At 36.4% G+C, this 22,725-nt stretch overlaps 4 protein-coding genes across 5 annotated transcripts; 2 read left to right on the top strand and 2 right to left on the bottom strand.

Annotated features, from left to right (window-relative positions):
* Positions 1-1,458: 1,458 nt before the first annotated feature.
* On the bottom strand, positions 1,459-8,277 carry LOC103508798 (translocon-associated protein subunit alpha). Its single transcript, XM_026823308.1, has 6 exons — positions 8,136-8,277; positions 4,562-4,685; positions 3,647-3,749; positions 3,048-3,334; positions 2,177-2,456; positions 1,459-1,877 (listed from the first exon to the last, which is right to left on the bottom strand). The coding sequence occupies exons 2-6, from the start codon at positions 4,652-4,654 to the stop codon at positions 1,795-1,797; spliced, it is 846 nt and encodes a 281-aa protein (XP_026679109.1). The 5' UTR covers positions 4,655-4,685; positions 8,136-8,277; the 3' UTR covers positions 1,459-1,794.
* Positions 4,888-9,649, top strand: LOC103508804 (FGFR1 oncogene partner-like). The gene is made up of 6 exons (XM_017443920.2): positions 4,888-5,030; positions 5,376-5,481; positions 5,828-6,115; positions 6,401-6,540; positions 7,199-7,460; positions 9,147-9,649. The coding sequence occupies exons 1-6, from the start codon at positions 4,888-4,890 to the stop codon at positions 9,237-9,239; spliced, it is 1,032 nt and encodes a 343-aa protein (XP_017299409.2). The 3' UTR covers positions 9,240-9,649.
* Positions 9,650-9,866: 217 nt separating this feature from the next.
* Positions 9,867-11,724, bottom strand: LOC103508799 (mitochondrial import inner membrane translocase subunit Tim13-like). 2 transcript variants are annotated; one of them, XM_017443919.2, is made up of 4 exons: positions 11,482-11,724; positions 11,007-11,075; positions 10,520-10,655; positions 9,867-10,467 (listed from the first exon to the last, which is right to left on the bottom strand). In XM_017443919.2, exons 1-3 carry the CDS (start codon positions 11,581-11,583, stop codon positions 10,554-10,556), a joined length of 273 nt encoding a protein of 90 aa, XP_017299408.1. In that variant the 5' UTR covers positions 11,584-11,724; the 3' UTR covers positions 9,867-10,467; positions 10,520-10,553. The 2 variants fall into 2 exon arrangements, with proteins under 2 accessions (XP_017299408.1, XP_008471594.1); XM_008473372.3 differs by having other exon boundaries at positions 9,867-10,655.
* A 980-nt stretch (positions 11,725-12,704) lies between these two features.
* On the top strand, positions 12,705-18,338 carry LOC113467236. Its single transcript, XM_026823307.1, has 6 exons — positions 12,705-12,821; positions 14,387-14,511; positions 14,796-15,048; positions 15,545-16,228; positions 16,696-16,838; positions 17,346-18,338. The coding sequence occupies exons 1-6, from the start codon at positions 12,776-12,778 to the stop codon at positions 18,054-18,056; spliced, it is 1,962 nt and encodes a 653-aa protein (XP_026679108.1). The 5' UTR covers positions 12,705-12,775; the 3' UTR covers positions 18,057-18,338.
* Positions 18,339-22,725: the final 4,387 nt, after the last annotated feature.

Genomic DNA, 22,725 nt, shown 5'->3' with positions numbered 1-22,725 from the left:
AGTTCTGGACACAACAAAGAGCCAACATTATGATTCAGATAAGAAATCAATTCCTATCCTTTCAAAATTTGATATTTTTATTGTGTATATCACTCCACTTTTTCAAGTAAAACTGTTTGAACAATGTTGAGTAGTTCATCTTTGAACAATGTCGAGTACAAGTTTGAGCTTAGTTCAAAAAACGGAAACCTACTCTATGTCGGTTGTTTATCGAGTTGGTAAATTAATATTGATAGGTACCTACTGCAAGCCACCAACGGCCGAGTTGACAGTCTCATGATGCCTTTACATTTGTATTGATAGTAAATCCATTTTTATTACTTTTTTCTGAAAATTCTCATGTCAAAATAAATTCTGAATAAGTCGATTGGGTATAGAATAGTCTTTCTTGACTAAACAGACGGTTTAGTGTTTGTTAGCATAAAGTTATGAGACTGTAGACAAGGCCGTATCATATTCTTACGTTTAAAATAAAAGTAACACAACCAATAAATAACCTATTTCAACTTTTCAACTATTGCTGGCATTGATGATAAATAAATAATTTTTTGATGTATCCACAATCATTGAAACAGTATTAAAGAAAGGTTTTCTACCTAGAGTTATTCTTGTTCGGACAAATATTAGGATGAATGAAAACTTAGCCAAAAGTTGTATGTCTAAAACTGCATCACTGACTGTGCATAAGACCGAAGTCTTAATTATACTAGGCAAAATATCAAATTAACAGAGAGCTCCTGATAGATTGGAGTATGTAATACGTGAAAATCTTAAAGGATGAATATTAAAGATGGTACAAAATTAAAGATGGTACAAGATCCTTCACAAGCAAGCTCATAGTGTTTGGGAGTTTGGGACGAGTGACAATTAAGTATACTGACGTTGAAAACAATAAATTAAATCTACCTACGAAATAAACACAGCCATGTATTTATGCTATAACTCGAAGTATTTCCCGTAAATAGAGAAAGTGTGAGGCATTAACTGCAAATGGAGACATTGTGAGACATGAATTTTGTTGAAAACAATAAATTAAATCTACCTACGAAATAAACACAGCCATGTATTTATGCTATAACTCGAAGTATTTCCCGTAAATAGAGAAAAAGTGAGGCATTAACTGCAAATGGAGACATTGTGAGACATGAATTTTTTAGATTTCCTCTTTACAAACTAGTTTCCTTCACAGGATATAAATATGCTCGAGTTATAGCATAGACAGTGGCGATAATTTATTGCAAAATATTTACAAAATGAAAACAATAATGTGATTCAGGTGTTTGTGGGTGTGCTTTTAAAAATCTGGAGATGTTCTACTGCAATCAGTTATGTATGCAATATTTACAAAATGAAAACAATAATGTGATTCAGGTGTTTGTGGGTGTGCTTTTAAAAATCTGGAGATGTTCTACTGCAATCAGTTATTTATGCATGGAGTTGGAGCCTTGTTTTTCAGGAGTCTGTACAAGGAACCATTTTTGTATTTTTCATTTGTTTATTAAATTTAATGTGAAACTTGAAGCATCACTTCACAAAAACACCGAATCATAATTATTCCAAAGCTAATCCTACAACAAAATATTTACAAGAAGGTTCGTACTAAAATATAATAAAGTTCTCTTCCGTAGAAAATTGTGCTCTCAGTCATCATCTACCTTTTAGTGTTGAGATAAGGAAGAATTTACAAATCTTGATCAAATTTCCAGTGTTGAGGAAGAATTTACAATGTCTTCTACTAGGATCAAATCAGTAGAAGTGATTTTGTCCATGATTGTAATGAGAGTTCAGTCTATTTCAATCATCCCCAGCAGTTCTCTTCACTTTTCTTTGTCTTGGGCTGACTGGATTTTTGCCTTTGGGACTTTTTGGTGAGTTTGCTGAAAGGAGAAGAAGAACAATGGATATTATTAATAGTAAAAAAAAAGGTATTTCCAAGGAAGAAAGGATGTCATTTTATTACTTCAAGTACTGTGAAGTAGGTATCATGTCTATCTTATGGACACTGGGACTTTTTGGTGAGTTTGCTGAAAGGAGAAGAAGAACAATGGATATTATTAATAGTAAAAAAAAAGGTATTTCCAAGGAAGAAAGCATGTCATTTTAATACTTCAAGTACTGTGAAGTAGGTATCATGTCTATCTTATGGACATGGAAGAGAAAAATGGCAAATACTTACTCAGATTCTTCAACGAGTTCAATGATTCTTTGGGAATCCAATCATAATCAATATCCTTGCTGTTCTTGGTTCCTGTCTCCACAGTTTGTTTCTTGCTCTGTGCTGTGCCGACTCTCTTCTTGCCTACCGAGTAGAGGAAGTGTTGACCTATGACCAACAGGAGAACAACACAAGCTCCAAGGAACACATACAGGAAGAAAGTTTCACCATCCAAACCCTCGTCAATCTCAATAATGTTGACAGTTTCATTGTAGATGCCCTCGTAAAAGAAATTGTTGTGCTGTAAAAAAGAGATATTATGAAGTCATCAACACTTAAGTAATGCATAATAACAAAACTAAAAAACAAGAAATGTGTGTTCTCAATGGGAAATGGTGTAAATTGAACCAAAACCCTTAGTTTCCCATAAGTAGGTACTTAGTTCCTTGAAAAATTCCCAAGATGTTTGCCCACCATTAACTAGGTTTGGGGGGTAGATAATTTCTGCCAAATTTCAGTTTATGGGAATGGCTATCGCAGACTTACCTCATCTCTGTACTGAAGGTTCACACTCAGTCCAAAAGGTCTTCCAGCAACAGCCTCAGCAGGGACAAATGAGTATCCCAGTGTGATAATGTTGACAGTTTCATTGTAGATGCCCTCGTAAAAGAAATTGTTGTGCTGTAAAAAAGAGATATTATGAAGTCATCAACACTTAATACATAATAACAAAACTGGTGTGTTCTCAATAGAGGTGGTAGGGAAATGGTGTAAATTGAACCAAAACCCTTAGTTTCCCAAGATGTTTGCCCACCATTAACTAGGTTTGGGGGGTAGATAATTTCTGCCAAATTTCAGTTTATGGGAATGGCTATCACAGACTTGTTCTTACCTCATCTCTGTACTGAAGGTTCACACTCAGTCCAAAAGGTCTTCCAGCAACAGCCTCGGCAGGGACAAATGAGTATCCCAGTGTAGCTTCATGTCCTGGCTTGACAATACGGTTGTAAATGATGGTTGAGAAGTTCTGAATGTAGAAGTTGAAGTCCATTGGGTATCTTAATGAAGCATCCAGTGTGTCGAGGGTGAAATCTTGCTTGCCCTTGTTTGTAAAGCCAACAAGGAATTCAACCACACTGCCAGCAGGCAAGTCTGTAATTGAAGAAGAGGAATTTGATACTTAGAAAGTCTGTGGATAGCAAATATTACACAAGGAATTTATCTACAATCATGTCAAAGTGCTTTTTAACCAAGCATACCTACCCCAATTTAGTGTTTGTTGTTTCCAATAATGCTCAGAGGTTATAGACTTCAGCCTAAGATGACTTATACAAGGGATTTTTTTTTTTTTTTTTTTTTTTTTTTTATCATAGAGGGAAAATTTGTTGAACTGATAATGTTATATTTTTGTTTTTAATTTTCCAGGAGCATCAGTATTTGTGAGAGCTGAGGAAGATGAAATTGAAGATGATGTTGACGTAGAAGGAGAGCCTGATACTGACGGAACTGTTGTGGACGAAGGCGAGGATGATGGGTCTCGGAAACCAGGAGGTTCTCCTGATGCTGAGACAACAATCTTGTTTACCAAGCCAGCCTTCAATCAAATTTCCAATCTTGGTGAGTTTCTTACATTTATCCAATTTTGTATAAGTTATCTTAGGCTGAAGTCTATAACCTCTGAGCATTATTGGAAACAACAAACACTAAATTGGGGTAGGTATGCTCGGTTAAAAAGCACTTTGACATGATTGTAGATAAATTCCTTGTGTAATATTTGCTAGCCACAGACTTTCTAAGTATCAAATTCCTCTTCTTCATAATTTCCCCCATAAAAAAAAAAAAAAAAAAAAAAAAAAAAAAAATGCTCCATATAATAAACTAGGTAGTACTAAAAATCAAAAGGATTAAGGCCCTGATACTTCATTTGAAGATCTTCAAGTTTTTCAGCTTTGTACCTTACAAGACCCAGTGTACTTCAAAGCAGACTTACCAGATGGTCACCTACTGAATAACACTTGGATATAAAGTACCAGTAGGTAAGTACAGAGATTTTACCAATTCCAAAAAAATCGGAAGGACTTTAGAAAGGATTAAATGTAGTCTCCTTCTCACAGAGGATATCACTGTTCAAAGGGTACTAAAAGAGGAATCGGTTTCGAAGTACTCAAGTCCTGGCAATGTTCATAGTTCCAACTTTTTGATTTAAGTAGGTATTTTATGAAAGAGGTACTTACCACTAAATAGATTTTACCAATTCCAAAAAAATCGGAAGGACTTTAGAAAGGATTAAATGTAGTCTCCTTCTCACAGAGGATATCACTGTTCAAAGGCTACTAAAAGAGGAATCGATTTTGAAGTACCTACTCAAGTCCTGGCAATGTTCATAGTTCCAACTTTTTGATTTACCGAAGTAGGTATTTTATGAAAGAGGTACTTACCACTGAACGTAGATACAATAAAGGGAAACACTAAAAGACCAATAAGGAATAAGTACTTCATTGTGGTTAAGTTGTTGCAGCTCGTAATTCAACATCCTATTCTATTCAGATGTTGAGCCAGACAGTCGTGGCCTGTCAATAGGCGGAACTTGGCTACCGCCGCTTTTCTTGGAAGCTCGGTGATTATATTAGGTGTTGTTAATATATCCTTGGGGGGTAATGTTACTAGCTTCCATGGACCATTCTTAAAACCTTAAGTGCCCCTGGGTGGTTCAAAATGAGTAACTTATAAGCATGATGCGTCCCAATGTAAAACTTAATTCTGGAGGTAAAATAGTCAGCCAATCTGATCTCCGGGTGCAATGGGATCTGAATGCTTTATTCGAATTCTTCAGTGGAATGCTGGAGGATTCACACCATCCAAATGAATCATTGAAGTAGTATTCAGATTAGTGACCATTTGGACAATTGCTGCTGGCTTTTACCAACCCCAATCAGAGTTACCACTCCAATGCAAAACTGTAGAAACAATATCCTATCTCACCTCGACCGAGCTCATCTCAGCCCTGTTCATAAACACAGCCTTTGGATGAATGTTGCTTATCTAAATAGCAAATTTTGGGGTACTTCTCCTATGGTAACATAGACAATACTCTTCCCCTTTTGTTTTCATCAGTCAAGGCCCATCATGGTCCATATACAAAAGTTTCACACTTTGCTAAAGGTTACAACATAAAATTCAAGAATAAATACCTTGCATAACCATTGTAATAGCTGTTATGACATCAAAATGTGTATCCAGTAATTCATTATTCACGTTATCTTATTTTTCAGGCTGAGTTGAGAGCAAATGTGTTTTTGGCATTGGAAGGAAATGAAAAATTCAAAGTAAGTTAAACCTTTCTTCTTCCCTTTATCCTAGAGTAAGTAATTCTTTGAGATACCTCTTGTTGAAGAGGTAGGTATATCAGTGGTCGTTCATAAACATAAAATTCAAGAATAAATACCTTGCATAACCATTGTAATAGCTGTTATGACATCAAAATGTGTATCCAGTAATTCATTGTGTATCCAGTAATTCATTGTGTTCATCAAAATGTGTATCCAGTGGTCGAAAAATATCAATGTAAAGAAAGGGGAACAATAAAAAAGCCCATGTGTGGCTCCCTAATTTTCCCCTCTAGTTTATAAATTCTTGATGCCCAATAGCTTATACACAACATTTTTGTTTCAGGAGCAGCTGAGAAATAACCAATTAATTGTAGATCTGCTGAAAACAGAGGAAGGAGTATTAGCATTGTGTATTGTACAAGAATTTCTAGAGTTTTGTAATTTAAAATTCACACGAACCATTCTGGAAACAGAAATAGGAGTCCCTTCAAGTCAGATAAATTCAAAGAGCCGACAGCAGTTGATGAGTGACTTGAAATTAAAACAAGAGAATAACACACTGCCAGTATTATGTCAATTATTAGAAGCTAACAGTCAACACTTGAGTAACAAAGATCAAATCAGTAAAACGGTAAGAAAAACTCAAGTAATTCCATTGTTTGAAGTCACATTAGAGATTTTGCATCCTTCCCATAATCCCCATAACACAAACCCATGTTGATATAGACGCCATGTTCTTTTATCATGTTTTTAGATTTAGCAAAGCATGCAAAAACCAAAATACGATAAACCCAAGCGAACCTAGCAGACTAGTATCTACCAAAGACAATACCATGTTGATTTCTTTTGGTAAAACTACAAAATTATTTGCCCTTTCTAACCATGTACTTACAATCTTTTCATAACCTTGTTACAGAGTTCAATAGCACCTGAAGAAAATCAAGATCAAATCAACAAAAAATTAGTGAATGGTGAAAACCTAAATGAAGAATCAAGACTGAAAGAAAAATCAAGATCCCCTGAGGAACAATTAATTTTAGATTTAAATTTAAGATAGTAAGTGATTTTACCAAGTTAAAAAAAAAGGAATTTTGTGTCAAGTATAGTTCACAAATGGCACTTCCCATTTATTAACTTCTTCTTCTTCTTCTTCTTCTTCTTCTTCTTCTACTACACCTTTTCCCACTCAAGTGGGGTCAGTCACTCAGTGTTTTTCGCCAGCCTCTTCCAGCCAGCCCTGTTGTGCACTTCATTCCCCGTTAGGTTCTTTTCCCACAGGTCTTTAATTACGCAGTTTTTCCACCTCTTCTTTGGTCTGCCCCGTCCCCTATTTCCATCTACTATCATTCTCTCAACTCTCTTTCCTACATAGTTTTCCTCTCTTCTTTGAACATGTCCATACCACTACATTCTTCTTTCCTGGATTTTCTTTGACACCTCTGTTACTTTGATTTTATTTATTACTTCATTTCTGATCCTGTCCAGCCGGGTAACCCCACTCTGATCCTGTCCAGCCCCATTTAAGTAATTAACTAAAAAAAAAATCTGACTTGGACTCAAATCACCATTGACTCTTCTGAAGATGCTATGAAGAGAAATAATTAATAATCCTGTTTTAGAGCTCCAAATACACTAAAAAAAAAAGGTCAATATTGTTGAGGTTAAATAGAAACTTGGTGAAAAACAGATAATAAATAAAATGATTTGTTTTCAGCTTGAATGGATCTCAGGAGGATGAGCCTGCCTCTCCTCTCCTTCTAGATCATTTACCATCTCTACACAAACCCAACACCAACTTCCTCGCCAATACAACTAAACTGATAAACACTATAAATGATCTAAATCAGGACCCTCCCCCGATACTAGATAAGGGTAGTCCGGCTAAGAACAAAGGCGGGGGAGACACAGGAAGTGTGAGTGAAATTGAAGAAGATCTAGACAGTGCGGAAGACTTGCTCAACAGTAGTGGATCCTTGGTAAGTGAGAGCAGATTTCTTTGAGGCAATCTACACCAACATTTGGGGTGCAATAGTCCTACATACTGGACTCCGCACACAGGAATTTCGCCAGAAAAGACCCCCATTTCAATGTAATATAAAGTGTATACCAACCTTATTTAAGTAGGAAAAGGCTAGGAAGAAGAAGAATGGTAGAAAAAGGGGTTTACTTAAGTGCCCAACCAGCAGCATCCACTGTTCTCCCATCTGGGTGCTAAGTTAGGTAAATATGAATAAATATAATGTATAATTACACATTGATTGCACCGAAAAAGGGGTTTACTTAAGTGCCCAACCAGCAGCATCCACTGTTCTCCCATCTGGGTGCTAAGTTAGGTAAATATGAATAAATATAAAGTATAATTACACATTGATTGCACAAGTTCCAAATGAATTATTGAAGTTGTTGTTGTTGTTATCTAATGCTTGAGATTGACTATTATGTCATTTTTCTCCTTGCGTCCCAATATTTGGATACTATGTTGTCATTGTTTGTTAAGTTTGGGCAGACTGCAATGTGACGTAATTCAAAGGTAAGTAATGGGAAACTAAAGTTATTTCACAGACAGTATAAGATTTCGGCTACTCCATGTAAAAAAGAAATTTGTGATTTTGTGTGATGCTGTGATGTGTGTTTGATGTATCGTAATTCAAAGGTAAGTAATGGGAAACTAAAGTTATTTCACAGACAGTATAAGATTTCGGCTACTCCATGTAAAAAAGAAATTTGTGTGATGCTGTGATGTGTGTTTGATGTACCGTTGTATGATGTGAACGTACGCCACATTCGACGTGGAACTGACGTATCAGATGTTTTCTGTTTTGATTTTTTTGAAATCGCTATCACAGCGTTGCCAGATGAAATGGCTGAAATACCGTACAGAAAAGGGATTATCGTACGGGGCTGAAATTACCGCACAACTTGTAATCGTACATCTGGCAACATTTAAAGTACGCGTCAAAAAACAGCAGAGTGCGTCGTTTTGATTTTTTTGAAATCGCTATCACAGCGTTGCCAGATGAAATGGCTGAAATACCGTACAGAAAAGGGATTATCGTACGGGGCTGAAAGTTATTACCGCACAACTTGTAATCGTACATCTGGCAACATTTAAAGTACGCGTCAAAAAACAGCAGAGTGCGTCGTGGTTTTGGTTTTTGAAGTTTCCCTGGCGTTTTCCGCGTTTTTCTGTTCTGTTGTGCTTTTCCAAAATTTTCCAGGATTTTCTTCATTTTCTCTTCAAGCTAGAGTAAAGTCCCAAGGAATGTCTTCAGACGATGATAATCAGTTGAAGGACTTGGTCTCTCAAACCCTAGAGAACAAGGGAATCTTATCAAAGATAAGGGTAAGTTGATCTATTACTAGCACTCTACATTTATCCTCCTTCTCTCTTCGATTTCGGGACGATAAGACCATAGCAGTTACAGTTCCCTCTGTCAAACCTCTTAAAAAAAAAAAAAAAAATAAAATGAATCATTGAAGTAGTATTCAGATTAGTGACCATTTGAACAATTGTTGCTGGCTTTTACCAAGCCCAATCAAGCTGGTAGAGGTTAATGTGACAAGGTGGGTAGCTTGTTGTCAAATGGAGGGTAAAACCCCCATCACTAAAAACCTTAGCAGTCCTTCAATGACATTCAACACCAAATCTGATTTTGTTTCAGAGGGACGATGTTACCCAGGACAATTCAATATCAACTCTGTCTAGTGGTATTGGTGATTACATGGAAGATGTTAACCACAAGGTCTCACACTGATGTGATGTCTACTTGTCTACGTAGGATGTAGACACTACTTCTGTCCTAGCGTCAGTACAGAATTAAACATCGCATATCGAGGGAATTGAAATTTGTGGTAGTAACTCCAGACAAAATGTTATTGTTTAAACGGTGTAGTAGGTATTTGTTACCTTGTGCCAGCCAATCACGCTCAGATCTACACAGGTCTGTAGCTTTTTCCTCCGCACACATTCCAACTGTCCAACAGTCTGAGCATGAGTGACCGGCATTGAGATTGTTACATTATTTTAATTTAAGAGAAAGTTGAGGAAACAATGATTTCCTTTAAAGCATGTGGCTCACTCCGAGTTAATTTTAATAATTTCAAATTTACCAGCATTTATTTTTTTTCCAACTAGGAACCTAATTTATGTATTATTACCACCATCAAATAAAGTGCCTTATATTTTATGTAAAAATAAAATGTTAATTATTTTAATTTATTCGTGAGTAATTTGTATCTTTTATTTTCTCCATAAATTGGAACTTGGGTTTTCAAAAACTGAAACTTGAATGTTTGGAAAACAGAAGAATAAATTAATAGATAAATTAAACAACAGACTTTATTCCTCTTGGGACACTTAAAACAGAGTCAACCAAAACATATTTGGAATTGAGAACATGGAATATAAAGGGAATACAGTCAAATACTTATCCAAGATACTGTTGCTAAAGAAACAAAACCACTGTCCTATTGACAAGTGATGTGTTATTGTTTGAATAATCAATTTATAAGGAGTGCTTTATTTACACTGTTGGCTTAGAACAGTACTTCGAAAATGCAATAATCAAAGGCAGTTTTATTTCAAAAGCAACAACATGATTGTGGAATAGGTATAATACATTCTGATCTTCAAAAGAGAAGCAGGATTGTATTTAAGTTTTAAGGTTCTACATATAAGTAGAGTAGTTACCAATTCTCATTTTTGTATTTGTATTGGTCAAAGGAAGTGTAATATATCCACCACCCAGATATTGTTCTGGGGTTACAAACACTTTAATCCTCAAAGCTTCAACAACATGCCTACTTCATGGAAATGTAAAGAAAAGTATGTAATTTGCCCCATCAAATAGGATCCAATAGGTACAATTTTTGTTAAATATTACCCAATACCTGAGTCTTACTTCTCCATTTGCAGCTTTAAATTTTGTTTTAAAAGCTGCCATTCGTCTGAATATCTTAGCTCACCTCTCAACTATAAAGGAACGCGGTCAAACTTTCTTGACTTGGCGGGGCGGAGCGCTACCGCGCTCCTTAATATCTACAGCCATTTTGTAATGTGTTTATTTTGTTCACTGTATCCTCCCCGCCTCTTGCTGTATCCTATGCGAGTAAGTTTTTGAGACCAAATTTAACGAGTCCATGTATCGGTCCATGCACATTGCTACACATTTCTGTGAAGGAAAAAAACAATTTTTTGTTAATTATGTATAATCTACTTAAACATAAAATAATCTTTTCTCATCTAGTATGAAAAACTCTTGAATGAAACAAAAAGCACAAGTCTAGTTAGAGCACAGAAGTACTACTGCTTGCTAGCTCTTTCATTGGACCAATCTTTTATTGGGTCAGTCCTGTGTTATTTCTTGTCCATTTTATGGAGTGAGGAGGATGGGCTGTTTATGATTTAGATTGAACCCATAGCTTTTTTTTTGTTTTTTTTTTTTTTTTTTTTTTTTTTTTTTTTTTTTTTTTTTTTTTTTTTTTTTTTTACTAGGTATTATAGAATCAGACAAAATACTCACTTGTTCAGAACCAGATAGTGAAGTTCCTGGTTTGGGTATGCACTTGTTAAAGCATTTTTCTGTCATTTTCTGGAAGCAAATTAAATAAAAAAAACATTCACTTATCTGATGTACAAAATGCATGAGCATAAGGTTACCCAGATAGATAATACCATGTACTTACTTACCACTGACCAACTCCAATGGTAGACTCCAAAGGTCATGTAACTTAGATTATTTGTTGGTATTGAATGACTACAGGTGGGTTAAACTCCTACATGCTATATGAGCTATATCTGAAATGATCACCAGTTGGTCATGTTATTTCATACATGTTAAGTGACAGGGTTATCCTAAAGTAGCTCTTTCATATTCCCAAATGGTATGAGAAGTCTTTTAAGGCATTAACGTTAGTTTTTCATTTCCAACATGATGGATCTTACCCAAATGAGAAGGTAATGGAACAATCATCCTTTTTTCTTTTTTGTGAAATTACCTGAATGGTTTCCTGAAGATTAGCAATGGCTATTTGTTGTTTGACTTGGGCCATTACTTCAGCCTTTTTTTCATTGGTTAACTGTACACCTCCTAAATCCATGGTGACTTTTGCTGATGAAACTTGGTTGCCACTTGAGGGATTGGTTCTTTATGTGTAGACTGGTTTGTACGGTGGTTTAACACGGCTTATAGGACGTAGTTAAGAGAAAGAAGGGATTAAAGACTACTTTAACAAATTAAATTTTTTTTTTTTTTTTCATAAATTTATTTTAAAAGGGGCACGACTTCGATTGTCATTAGCCCCTTTCAAAATAGTTATTCATTTATTTATTGATAAATATAGGATTACAAGGAATACAAAGATAGTACAACAATACATAGAAAAGGAATGGGGTAGTAATTAAATAGGACATAGAAAAAGAAACATAGAACAAGGGGAAGTGAGAAAAATGAAAAATAATAATAAAATAGGGTATACAAATTAGAATAAACAGGAGAGGAATGAAGATTTACAAAAACAATCAAGGGTTAAAAAGGGATAGATAACAATAATGAAAATAAAACAGTAAAAAGGAACACATGTAAGGAAACAGGTGGGGGAAGAAAAGGGTAAAGGATAAATAACAATAATGAAAATAAAACAGTAAAAAGGAACACATGTAAGGAAACAGGTGGGGGAAGAAAAGGGTAAAGCCAGTGACAAATTAAATAAAAGCTCATCTGCTCATCAATCTTTCAAACTTTGCCCAAAAATTCACCAAAAAGTTAAAATTAAAATTTTCAAAAAGGAATGAATTTTTGAGGTTATGTTGTGATTTTGAAAAATTTAAAATTTTTATCTACAATGTTGCCAGATTTTTTCTAGCTTCGAAGTTCGGGAGATTTTTTACCCGATTTTGGATTTTTCATTTTTCTCATGTCTCATCTCATAAAAAATTAATAAAATGAATTTCACGTAATTTTTCATATGCATACGTAGGTATACACTAAATTTCTCCTGAGAATATTTTTTTACTTTTCATTTTCTTTTTTAAATCGAAATTAAAAGGAAGTTCAAAATAGGATAAATTACGGGGTAACCATTTAGGGTGATAGTGATAGGTGACAATTGGCAACACTGCTTTTGTGCTCGTTGCATTTGATAATCAGTTATCAAGAGCGCCAGTTCAAATTTATTTTCAATAGGTCAGGTGTTTTTGAAAATGTAGGTATCCTCGTAATTTATTATTATTATTATTTTTTAATAATACGGATCAAAGAATATTTAAGTGACCCCAAATGTTGTCATACAGATGATTTCTAACGATGATACTTCACATGAAATTGAAGAATGTCTAGGTAAGTAGGAAACCTATAACAGCTGTAGGTAGGAAAATTAATTTTCGAAGATCACAACCATTCATAGGAGTGCGGACAAGGTTCCATTTCGGAACGGCTGGTTTTCTTCTATCCTGTCTTCTTTCTCTCTTCGTTTTCGGGACGATAATATTAATACTAAATAAAATTTGTTTTTAATAATCGTAAGAAATATTTAAAAATTAAAATCAGATAAAAATAAATAAATTATTCTTATCAAGACAATTTCGATTAAGATGTTTTAAATTGGTGAGCTTACAAACAAGAATTCCCTTTCATCTTCGGAATGGGTTGCATTTTCATTTTGGTTACAAAGTGGGCAGGTGGGTGTGTCTCTGCATCCTATTCTATTCAGATGTTGAGCCAGACAGTCATGGCCTGTCAATAGGCGGAACTTGGCTACCGCCGCTTTTCTTGGAAGCTCGGTGATTATATTAGGTGTTGTTTATATATCCTTGGGGGGTAATGTTACTCGCTTCCATGGACCATCCTTAAAACCATAAGTGCCCCCTGGGTGGTTCAAAATGAGTAACTTATAAGCATGATGCGTCCCAATGTAAAACTTAATTCCGGAGGTAAAATAGTCGGCCAATCGGATCTCCGGGTGTCGACTGCAATGGGATCTGAATGCTTTATTCGAATTCTTCAGTGGAATGCTGGAGGATTCACACCATCCAAATGAACTCATTCAATATTCAGAGAAAACACGTCCAAGAATTATCTGAAACAATTATCAAACAGTCGTTACATATTCTTCACAATCATATCTACTCAGTTAGCAAATGACAAGAGACAAGAAATCTACGTGATTAGAAAGAAAATCCTATTGAAGACAAATATCTTATGATTGATTGGTATTCTGTGCTTTTTATTTGGCAACCAGCCAGAGGCTGGCAGATTGTTTATGTGTTTTTTAAAAATATATAATCTCTTCTTCTTCTTCAAAAGAATTTCTGATTCATACTGATTCATTTAGAATGTTTTAAAAATATCTCTTAACTCCAAATTAAAATGAGATAAAAATAAATAAATTATTCTTATCAAGACAATTTCGATTAAGATGATTTAAATTGGTGAGCTTTCGATGTCACTCAGGACATCATCTTCAGACCAAGATAGATGTTGACTCTATCGCAGCAGGAGTAGAAGTGAGGAAATTACATGGTATCGATAAGGTTCTGGTATATGCGTAGGGTATTATTCACGTCGGATCTATAGTTTACTGTGTTTGAATTTTTATTGATATGAAAAGCTTCAAGGAATTTTCTTTTTTTAGGGTTTTTCTCATTATCTATGATTTTTACATTATTGAAGTCGAAATTATGTTGATTTTCAAACACGTGATTTGTTAAGGCTGACGCATTTTTCTTCGTTTTTATGTCATAATTGTGTTGGTACATTCTTTTTTTGAGATATTGGCCAGATTCTCCAATGTATGAATGGGGGCAATTTTCACAGTCAATTTTATAAACAACACCAGATTTAAATTCATTATTTGTAGTATCTTTTAAGTTTATTAATACTAAAACATGTCTATTTTCTTCCAGTGAAAACTATAAATCGGAGAATTCTACTAGCAGTATCTCTGGCAATTATAAGAGCTAAGCCTGAGAAAACAAGCTATTCCGAGTATTGCAAGGAACTGAAGGAAGAGACATTAAAAACTTTAAGAGTAGGTGCTTTCATAATTATAATTATTATTTTTCAAAGTGATTAAGGAAGGTATTGGTAGTAGAAAATCAAACTATGTTTCTATTTCTACAGAGGACAGAGGACATCTGGATGGTCGAAAGTCTGGCCTGCAGTTTATAAAGAAGAAAAATAAAGCCCCAGGGGGCCCCTAAATACGGTCGTACTTGGGCTATTCAAGTACCTACGTCTTATTCTTGTAGATACCTACCTACTTTTATTCTTGGTTAAGAAGCAATAGGTAAATAAAGTTTCCTTTTCCTTCAGACAAACGATCCTCACGGACTTCTCATTCAATATCAAAAGCAATCCATTCTCAACTGCATCAGAGATCTTATCCCCATCACCTCTTCCATTACTTTTGACAATGATTCACAAGCTATCCACTCCCAGCCTGAACCTAGTTCCCAATATGACTCGGGTTTCCAGAGTGGTAAACACAATGAAATGCAAGATGAAGATCCTAAACCTCTGGAAGTTCTGGAGGAGTTTGATGACAATACGAGCTTCTCCTTTATGAGTAAGTATAGTGTCATCAAGTTCCGGTTGGGTGAGGAGCTCACTATAAGTGGGAAAATCCTACTGCTGGATCAACACAAGAACACCAGAAAGTAAACAGTTGAAATTGAAAAACGAGTTTTTTTTTTCTTTCGATAGCGGACATAGAACCCAGGACCTCCAGTGTGGGAGCAAGCAGGTTATCAATGTTATAGGGGTCGAGTGGATTGGAATAGGGGTCTAGTGGATTGGAATAGGGGTCTAGTGGATTGGAACACATCACATGCCTTCAGGCACACTCCATTTGTCAAGGGTTTAGGCATTGCCTTGCCCTTGGGATCAATTTAATTTGAAGAAACCCATTTACTGATGCAAATTTGTAATGAATGGGCTAACCGTGCTCTTTTAAAACCTCTTGCACCTCTCATAAGATTTATTGAAAGAGGTATTAACTCTATTGTGCCTCCTATTCCCTTGAAGCTGAAATTTCATTCTATTTTCTGTCAATTCTCTTCCAGACGACAGCCCACCTGACTTGGCGTCAACGTTATTCAAAACCAGAACGTCTGAAATCAAATCCCACGTTGAATTCCTCAAGAAAATCCTTCACTTGAAAGCACTGCTCAAGAAAAACTCTGATATTCCGACCAATAGCTTGGTGGACCTTGTGTGGCCAAATGTTGCGTCCATAAATACTCAATATGGAAACATTGCGTCCACGAACAATGTATTCGGAAATATTGCGTCCATAAATAATCAAAATGGAAATATTGCTCATACAAACATACAAAATATTGCGTCCACGAACAATGTATTCGGAAATATTCCGATCACAAATTCTCAAAATGGAAATATTTTGTCCACAAATACTCTGTATGGAAATATTGCTTTCACAAATACTCAAAATATTGGGTCCACGAACACTTTGTTTAGAAATAGTACGTCCACAAATTTTCAAAATGGAAATTTTGCGTCTACAAATAATTCTCCATGTGAAAATATTGCACCTCAGCTCCGGGATTGTAATTTGTGTGCCGCAACGCCATACAGCAGTGTAGCATCACAAGTAGTAGAGTATAAACTACAACAGGTGAACAGTGATCTCATGATAGATACGTTGTTCACTCAAGTGCTGGACTTTCTAGAAGACAGTGTGTTCTGTAGGATAAATGAGAACAGAGAGCTGCTGTTTGAGTACAGAGGTAAGGGAAACCTGGAATTTTTTCCGATTTTTCAAGGTGTTATTGTTATAGTGGTGGTGTTCAATGCACCGAGGGGGGTTCGATGGTCTCTAGCCAAGATTACTTGGGCCGTCCCGAACCGCAGTCAACCATCATGAGGGCCTTTGCTTTTCCTTTGAAGCATGATAAATCCTTCGTAACTTCCAGCTAGCCAGGCTGGTTAGGGTTTGACTGCTTTGATTCTTCTTTATAGTCACTGGTCTGCTCCCTGTTTAAGGTCCCCCCGCCAGACCAGGTAGGTGTAACTGATAAGGTTTTTAGTGGCAGGGGTTTCACCTTCCATTCGGTGACAATACTCATATTAACCTCGCCCAACCTAAGCGAGGCCGGGAAAAGCGTTTCCAGCCGGATGCCAACCACGCGCAACATTGCTTAACTTCCACTTCATGTAGCTCTTTCAACTGATTTTCTCCTATTTTATTTCACAGGCTCTGACTTGGAAATGTATATCGATTCGTTTCTCGAGTTACCACCTCTGACTCCAAAACACTACCAGAATAAACTGTACCAGTTCCTTCTAAAACAAACCAAACACTTCTTCCTGGACTCTGAAGTTAAAACTCAACGCGAGGTTTGTACTTTGTAATTCTTACTGAGGCTGTGGTGGGTCAATGAACTGTAGAACTGGTAAAAAGAGCACCTCTCTAATTAAGATACAAAAGCGGCTAAGAACCATTTCGCAAGCTTATCACGAGAAGCAAGTACCTACTTAAAACCGATTTTTTTCTAATGTGGGTGGCGAATGATCTCCCCTTTTTCCAATTTAGAATTGCGAGGTTCTAGAGTATCTAGAGCACCAAAATCCAACATGATTGCCTTTCTGACCAACGTGAAATCCATGAGGTTTAATTACAAATGTAACAAGAAAGAACAATGATAGACAAATCGTTAGAGGGCTATGGAAGAAACAAACTAACAGACTAAATGAAAACTGTCGAGGTAAAACTTACACTTCTCTTGGGGGTGCAATAGTCCTACATACTGGACTCCCCACACAGAAATTTCGTCAGAAAAGTCCATTTCAATGTAATGTAGATTTTCTTTGTTCGTTCCACTAAAATATCCACGTTCATTCCAGGTTCTAGAACAACTTGCACACCTCTTCTGCAAGCTCTGCAACACTAAGCTGGTCCTCATCAACATGGTTCAATTCATCCTGTCCTCCTTACTAGTCCTAGCTGAGACTGTCCAGTCCCTACCCTGTCCCGACTACATGTCTAGTCCACCTCATACCCATCTCTTGGGGAAGCTGCATAATACACCGTACCTGCTGTCAATGGCCAGGGAGTGTTTGGTGAAACTAGAAGCTATGGGACTTCAGGAGAGTGGGGGTAAAATGGGCAGTGGTATAGACACAAAGATGGGAATTAAAATGGGCAGAGATCTAGATAGAGAGATTGGAATTAAAATGGGCAGAGACCTAGACACACAGATTGGTAGTAAAATGGGCAGTGGTATAGACAAAAAGATGGGAATTAAAATGGGCAATGATCTAGATCGAGACACAAAGATTGCAAGTAAAATGGGTAAAGTTCTAGGTAACACAGAGAACATTGCGAGTAAAATGGGCAAATTTTCAAGTGACAATGAAAATAATGGAGGCAGTAAAAAGGGAAAAAGTCTTGGTGACACAGAGAGGAATGGAAAGATGGGCAAAGTTTTCAAGTTGTGGCACCGAAGACATAATAAGGCAATTAAGTGTTTGAATAAATATTTCTTTCTGTATGTGATTGAAAGTGAGGGATTGTTTGATTCGGGACGCAAGCCTTTGATAGTGCCCAAATTGTAAAGCCAGGGGGTAAACCCTTGCATTCCCAAGCCTATTTAATAACTTGCATTCCCAAGGGAAAGGAAAAAGGAATTTTAATCGTGTGCAAAAGTCATTCTCCAATTAATACATCTTTCTAATTTTATGACGTGACTTGAACCACCAAGCTCCAGATCCGAAGTCCATCGCGCTAACCAATACACTTCGCATAGGCATAACATAACAAATATTTTGAATAAATATTATAACAATTACATAAAATAAAAAATAAAATGTGTGTAAATCCAATAAAATATATGAGTATGATCAATTAATTATGAATAAATAATAAAATTCCCTTAAAAATATCAATAAATGAACTGGTTTGTATTGAGAAAAAGCAATTTCGTACATAAATATTCCTCTCAGACGCTTAGCTTTAGGGACAAACAGTCCTAAAAGTTGGGTCAAGCTTCTACAAAAATTTAGGTTGATTTTTGGAGTCCAAGTCAAAACATAAAATTTATTTAAGTGTAGAGGGGAGGACAAAAGTGGGGATAATCATTTGTGACACGCATTTAATTAAGTATGGTTAACACAATAAAAGAACGAGAAAAAAGCAAGAGTCCACAAATGAACTTGAAATACGTGGCCGAAGGTATAGTGCAATAGGCTTTCACGCCGGAGGTTCCGGGTTCGATTTTCGGCAGAGTCAAAGTTTTTTCGGCTCTTTGCTTGGAATACGAGGTGCACTCGCTTTCGTTCATTGTTATTTGTATTTAGAGTACAAAGTGATGAATTATACTTATTCTCACTGTCCGTTTTCCAGATATTTGGATCTCCTGTCATCCGGGTTCGATTTTCGGCAGAGTCAAAGTTTTTTCGGCTCTTTGCTTGGAATACGAGGTGCACTCGCTTTCGTTCATTGTTATTTGTGTTTAGAGTACAAAGTGATGATTTATACTTATTCTCACTGTCCAGATATTTGGATCTCCTATCGGTTCACGGTAAACTGGATCCCCTTGTCAACATAGACCTGAAACCCGAGCGCCACGTTAAAGTGACAATCAGATGCGGCAACCTACTACAAGAACGAAACATCGATGTATACAAAACCGTTCAGGATTTGAAACAAAAACTGGAAGCTCCCTTGTCAACATAGACCTGAAACCCGAGCGCCACGTTAAAGTGACAATCAGATGCGGCAACCTACTACAAGAACGAAACATCGATGTTTACAAAACCGTTCAGGATTTGAAACAAAAACTGGAATCCTTCTCAAAGATCCCGGTGTCCAAAATGCGACTGTTCTACTGTGACCAGGACATTCTGGGACCTGAGGAAATGAAGTACCCTGGTAAACAGCTGTACAGTTATAATATTAGCAATGGTGATGAAATCATTGTTGACTCCAAACTGTAAGGATTAGTTTTATACAAAGGTTTCGTTAGCTTTATACGAAGCTAGTCGGTTTACTCTATGAAGAGCCTAATGTGGGTGTGTGCCCAATTCCTCAAAGGATATTTTTGTTGGTCAAGAGGAACCTACTATTAATTATCAAGGGACATTGAATCCTAAGGTATGGGGCACAATTCAGAGAGAAAAAGGAGTGTCAAGTGGTCAGATTGATTACTGATTGATTTTTTTTTTTTAATGAGGGAGTGACTTTGTTTCCCGAGGAGAGAGAGATGGAAAGAGAGAGGGAGAGCATAAAAGGAGTTCTTTTTTTCCACAGGCCGCGGTTCAATTAGATGCGTATTCATTACGATTCATTTATACCTACCTTATACCTACATGCGTATTCATTTATACCTACCTCGGTGTTGTAGTGGTCAAGGCGCTTAGGCAATTTTTGCCCATCCACCTTTTCCTCTATATTTAAATATGGAACAAATTTTGCCTTCAAGTTACAATGACGTCCCAAGTTGGGACTTTATTGTTCTTTGAGGGCATCATTGTCCCTTCGGAAAATAGGGTAAATGGCGGGTGGACAATGTTACCCTTAAGGGCCAAAGATACCCCAGTTCACGGTATATTGGACAATTAGACATATTTACTTTCCTTATCCTATAAATAAAGTATCCTATAATTCCCTATCCTATAATCAGGAAAGTACCTAATGTGTTTTTCTTCTCAATTTATAAATGAGAAAATATCAACATGAAAGAGGTAGGAGGAGAAGAAGGAGGGAAACAGGAAGGAAGACAAATCAACATAATTAGGAGTATTGTTCAATATCACTTTGGTCCTGTGAGCGAACAGAGAGATTGTATGATTAGGTCCGCTGGTAAACACCTTTGGGGAGGCTACTGAATAAAAAAGCTGAGGAAAGATTTTTTTTTTACAATGGATTAAAGTTCTAAATGCTATCAATTTTTTGGGTCAATTTGATATATAGGTCGACCAGGTTTGGATAAGTCCTTCTATGGGGACAGACTGACAGACGACACCGAAGCGAATACAATAGCCCGTCCCTTATACCTTCTATTATTACTATCGTAATAATAAAGGAAGGAGGGCTAAAAAGGAAATGGCGAGGATGTTTTCATCTTATTACGGAAGCAAAAGAAGAAGAAGAAAGGAGGAGGACGAAAGTAAAAAGAAATCTGACGGTACCTAGGTAATAACTAGTTTCTCATGTCTGTTTTTCGCCTTATTTTTACTCCTCCTCCTTCCTTCTTTATCTGCTCCTTCTCCTTCTTCCCCTTCTTCTTTTCCCTCTTCTTCTTCTACTTCTTCTAACTACTCATTCTTCTTCTTTACCACCGCTTTAGTGATAATGAAGAAAGGAAACAAGCCAAAAGAGGAGGAAAAACAGTATGGGTAGACAACTAGACACACAGGAATGAAAATGAGATATCAGACAGTTTTAACCGTAGAACTTCCCTTGGTGCCAAATTAGGTACCTATAAATTAGGTGGATACTTTCAAATTAAGTACCTAGGATTACTTTGGAGACAAAAAAGGCAGAATTTTTTCAACCCCATTGTTTTATGCATCAGTTATCAAAAGGTACCAAAAACCAAAGCGGAGACACCGTTCTCGTGAAACGAGCCGATAAACCCAATTAAAATTTACTGACTAAAACATAGAAGTCACTTCTTTCGATTATTTATTTCCATTTTATCATCACATACCGTGTTGGCCCAAGTTAAAACACTCATAGGTACATAATTAGATAAACTCTAGGTAAATAAATCCTCTTGCCACATGCACGGTCAGTTTTAAGAGGGCAAAGGGGATTAATTTATGCTGTCGTTTTAACAGGGATATTTCCCCTTTGCCCAGTTTTCCCTCCAAGGGAGGGGAATATTAGCAAACATACATCACCACTTGTTAGGAGGGGGGATATTTTTCTCTCCCGCTTCCCCAGTTTTTCCCCAAAAAGGGAGGGGGGATAGGGGAACATCACCACTACATGGATGGGTGATTTTTTTTACATAATGTTTGAACGGGTGACAAGCAAGAAATTTCGAGATCAGAGCTCATTTGTGTGAGAAAATGTGAAAAAAATCCCCCAAAAACCAGTTTTTTTGGTTTTTTGCCAACTCCTTATCTTGATTTTGTTTTCTCATGAAATCAATCAATTTATTTACCTGTAAATACTCCCGTAAAAATTGTGGCGTGCAAAATTGGTACATCATCAGGATTCAGGAATGTTGGATTTCCTTTTCCTATGTACTGTCAGAAAAGATTTGTCACCTAACATCAGGTGATAGTAAGCAGTTTCACAGGTGATGGTGGGCAGTATTTTGATAAGTAAACAAATAGTAAGGTATGGATAGTAGGAAGTATTTTGATTTATATGAACGTCCCCTGAAATAAGAGTCAGAAAACTCTAAGTTTTAGGTGCATGATTGATACCTATTGATAAGAGTAAGTACGTACATGGATCTTTCATGAGGCTCCCCCGAATTTCTAACGAGCTTTAGACTTTTAATAAAAGCCGAGATAGAACCGATTTCTCTAACATTCTCCGTGTCATAATCATCCCCGAGAAACATACATAATTATCAGTCGTTGTAAGAGACGGCACCACATTCGCATGATGCATGATTGTGTTCTGCTGTTTCTAGTGCCTTCTTACAGAGCCAACCATCTAGATTTTTACTTCATGTACTTTTGTTTTTTGTTTATTTGTAATTTTGTGGTTGTTTTCGTGATATTTGTATTTTTCCCTCTTGTAGGTATACTAGAATAAGTCAATCAATAAAATAAAACTATCAAATTATAATTTAAGTCATTTGAAAACGATTGTAAAGTGTCTTTCATTATTGTTTAAGCATAGGACGTATAGCTTAGTCTGGCTGGGTGACTTTAAGCAAGGAGTATACCAGCCTGAATTTCCCTTGCTAAAAAAAGCAATGGTTGAGTGCGAAGGGCATCCACTCGTGAAATTTGTAGCCAAAACCAAATGTCCAATGTCCGCCCACCGCCCAAAGCAATCTCCAGTTAGGGCTGATTAAGAGGCTGGCGAAAAACGCCTACCTCTCGTCTGTACACGGGAAAAGGCGAAGAAAGAAGCAAAAATTATTATCGCCCTGTATCTAGGTATGCAATATGCAACGATCTCAGAATTCAATGGATTCGTCCATGAAGATCTCTTCTAAAAATATGGGTCAAGGTCAACTGGTTTTTCAAAAGGTCATTGAACTCTGATCAAAATTTTGGTTGTTTGTTTGGGATCAAGGAGGTTAGCAAGCAAGAGATA

The sequence above is a fragment of the Diaphorina citri genome, unplaced genomic scaffold (assembly GCF_000475195.1).
Source record: "Diaphorina citri unplaced genomic scaffold, Diaci psyllid genome assembly version 1.1 scaffold435, whole genome shotgun sequence".
Taxonomy (NCBI): domain Eukaryota; kingdom Metazoa; phylum Arthropoda; class Insecta; order Hemiptera; family Psyllidae; genus Diaphorina; species Diaphorina citri.
Note: the sequence above shows the minus strand (reverse complement) of the source record. Positions and strands in the feature narration are given on the sequence as shown.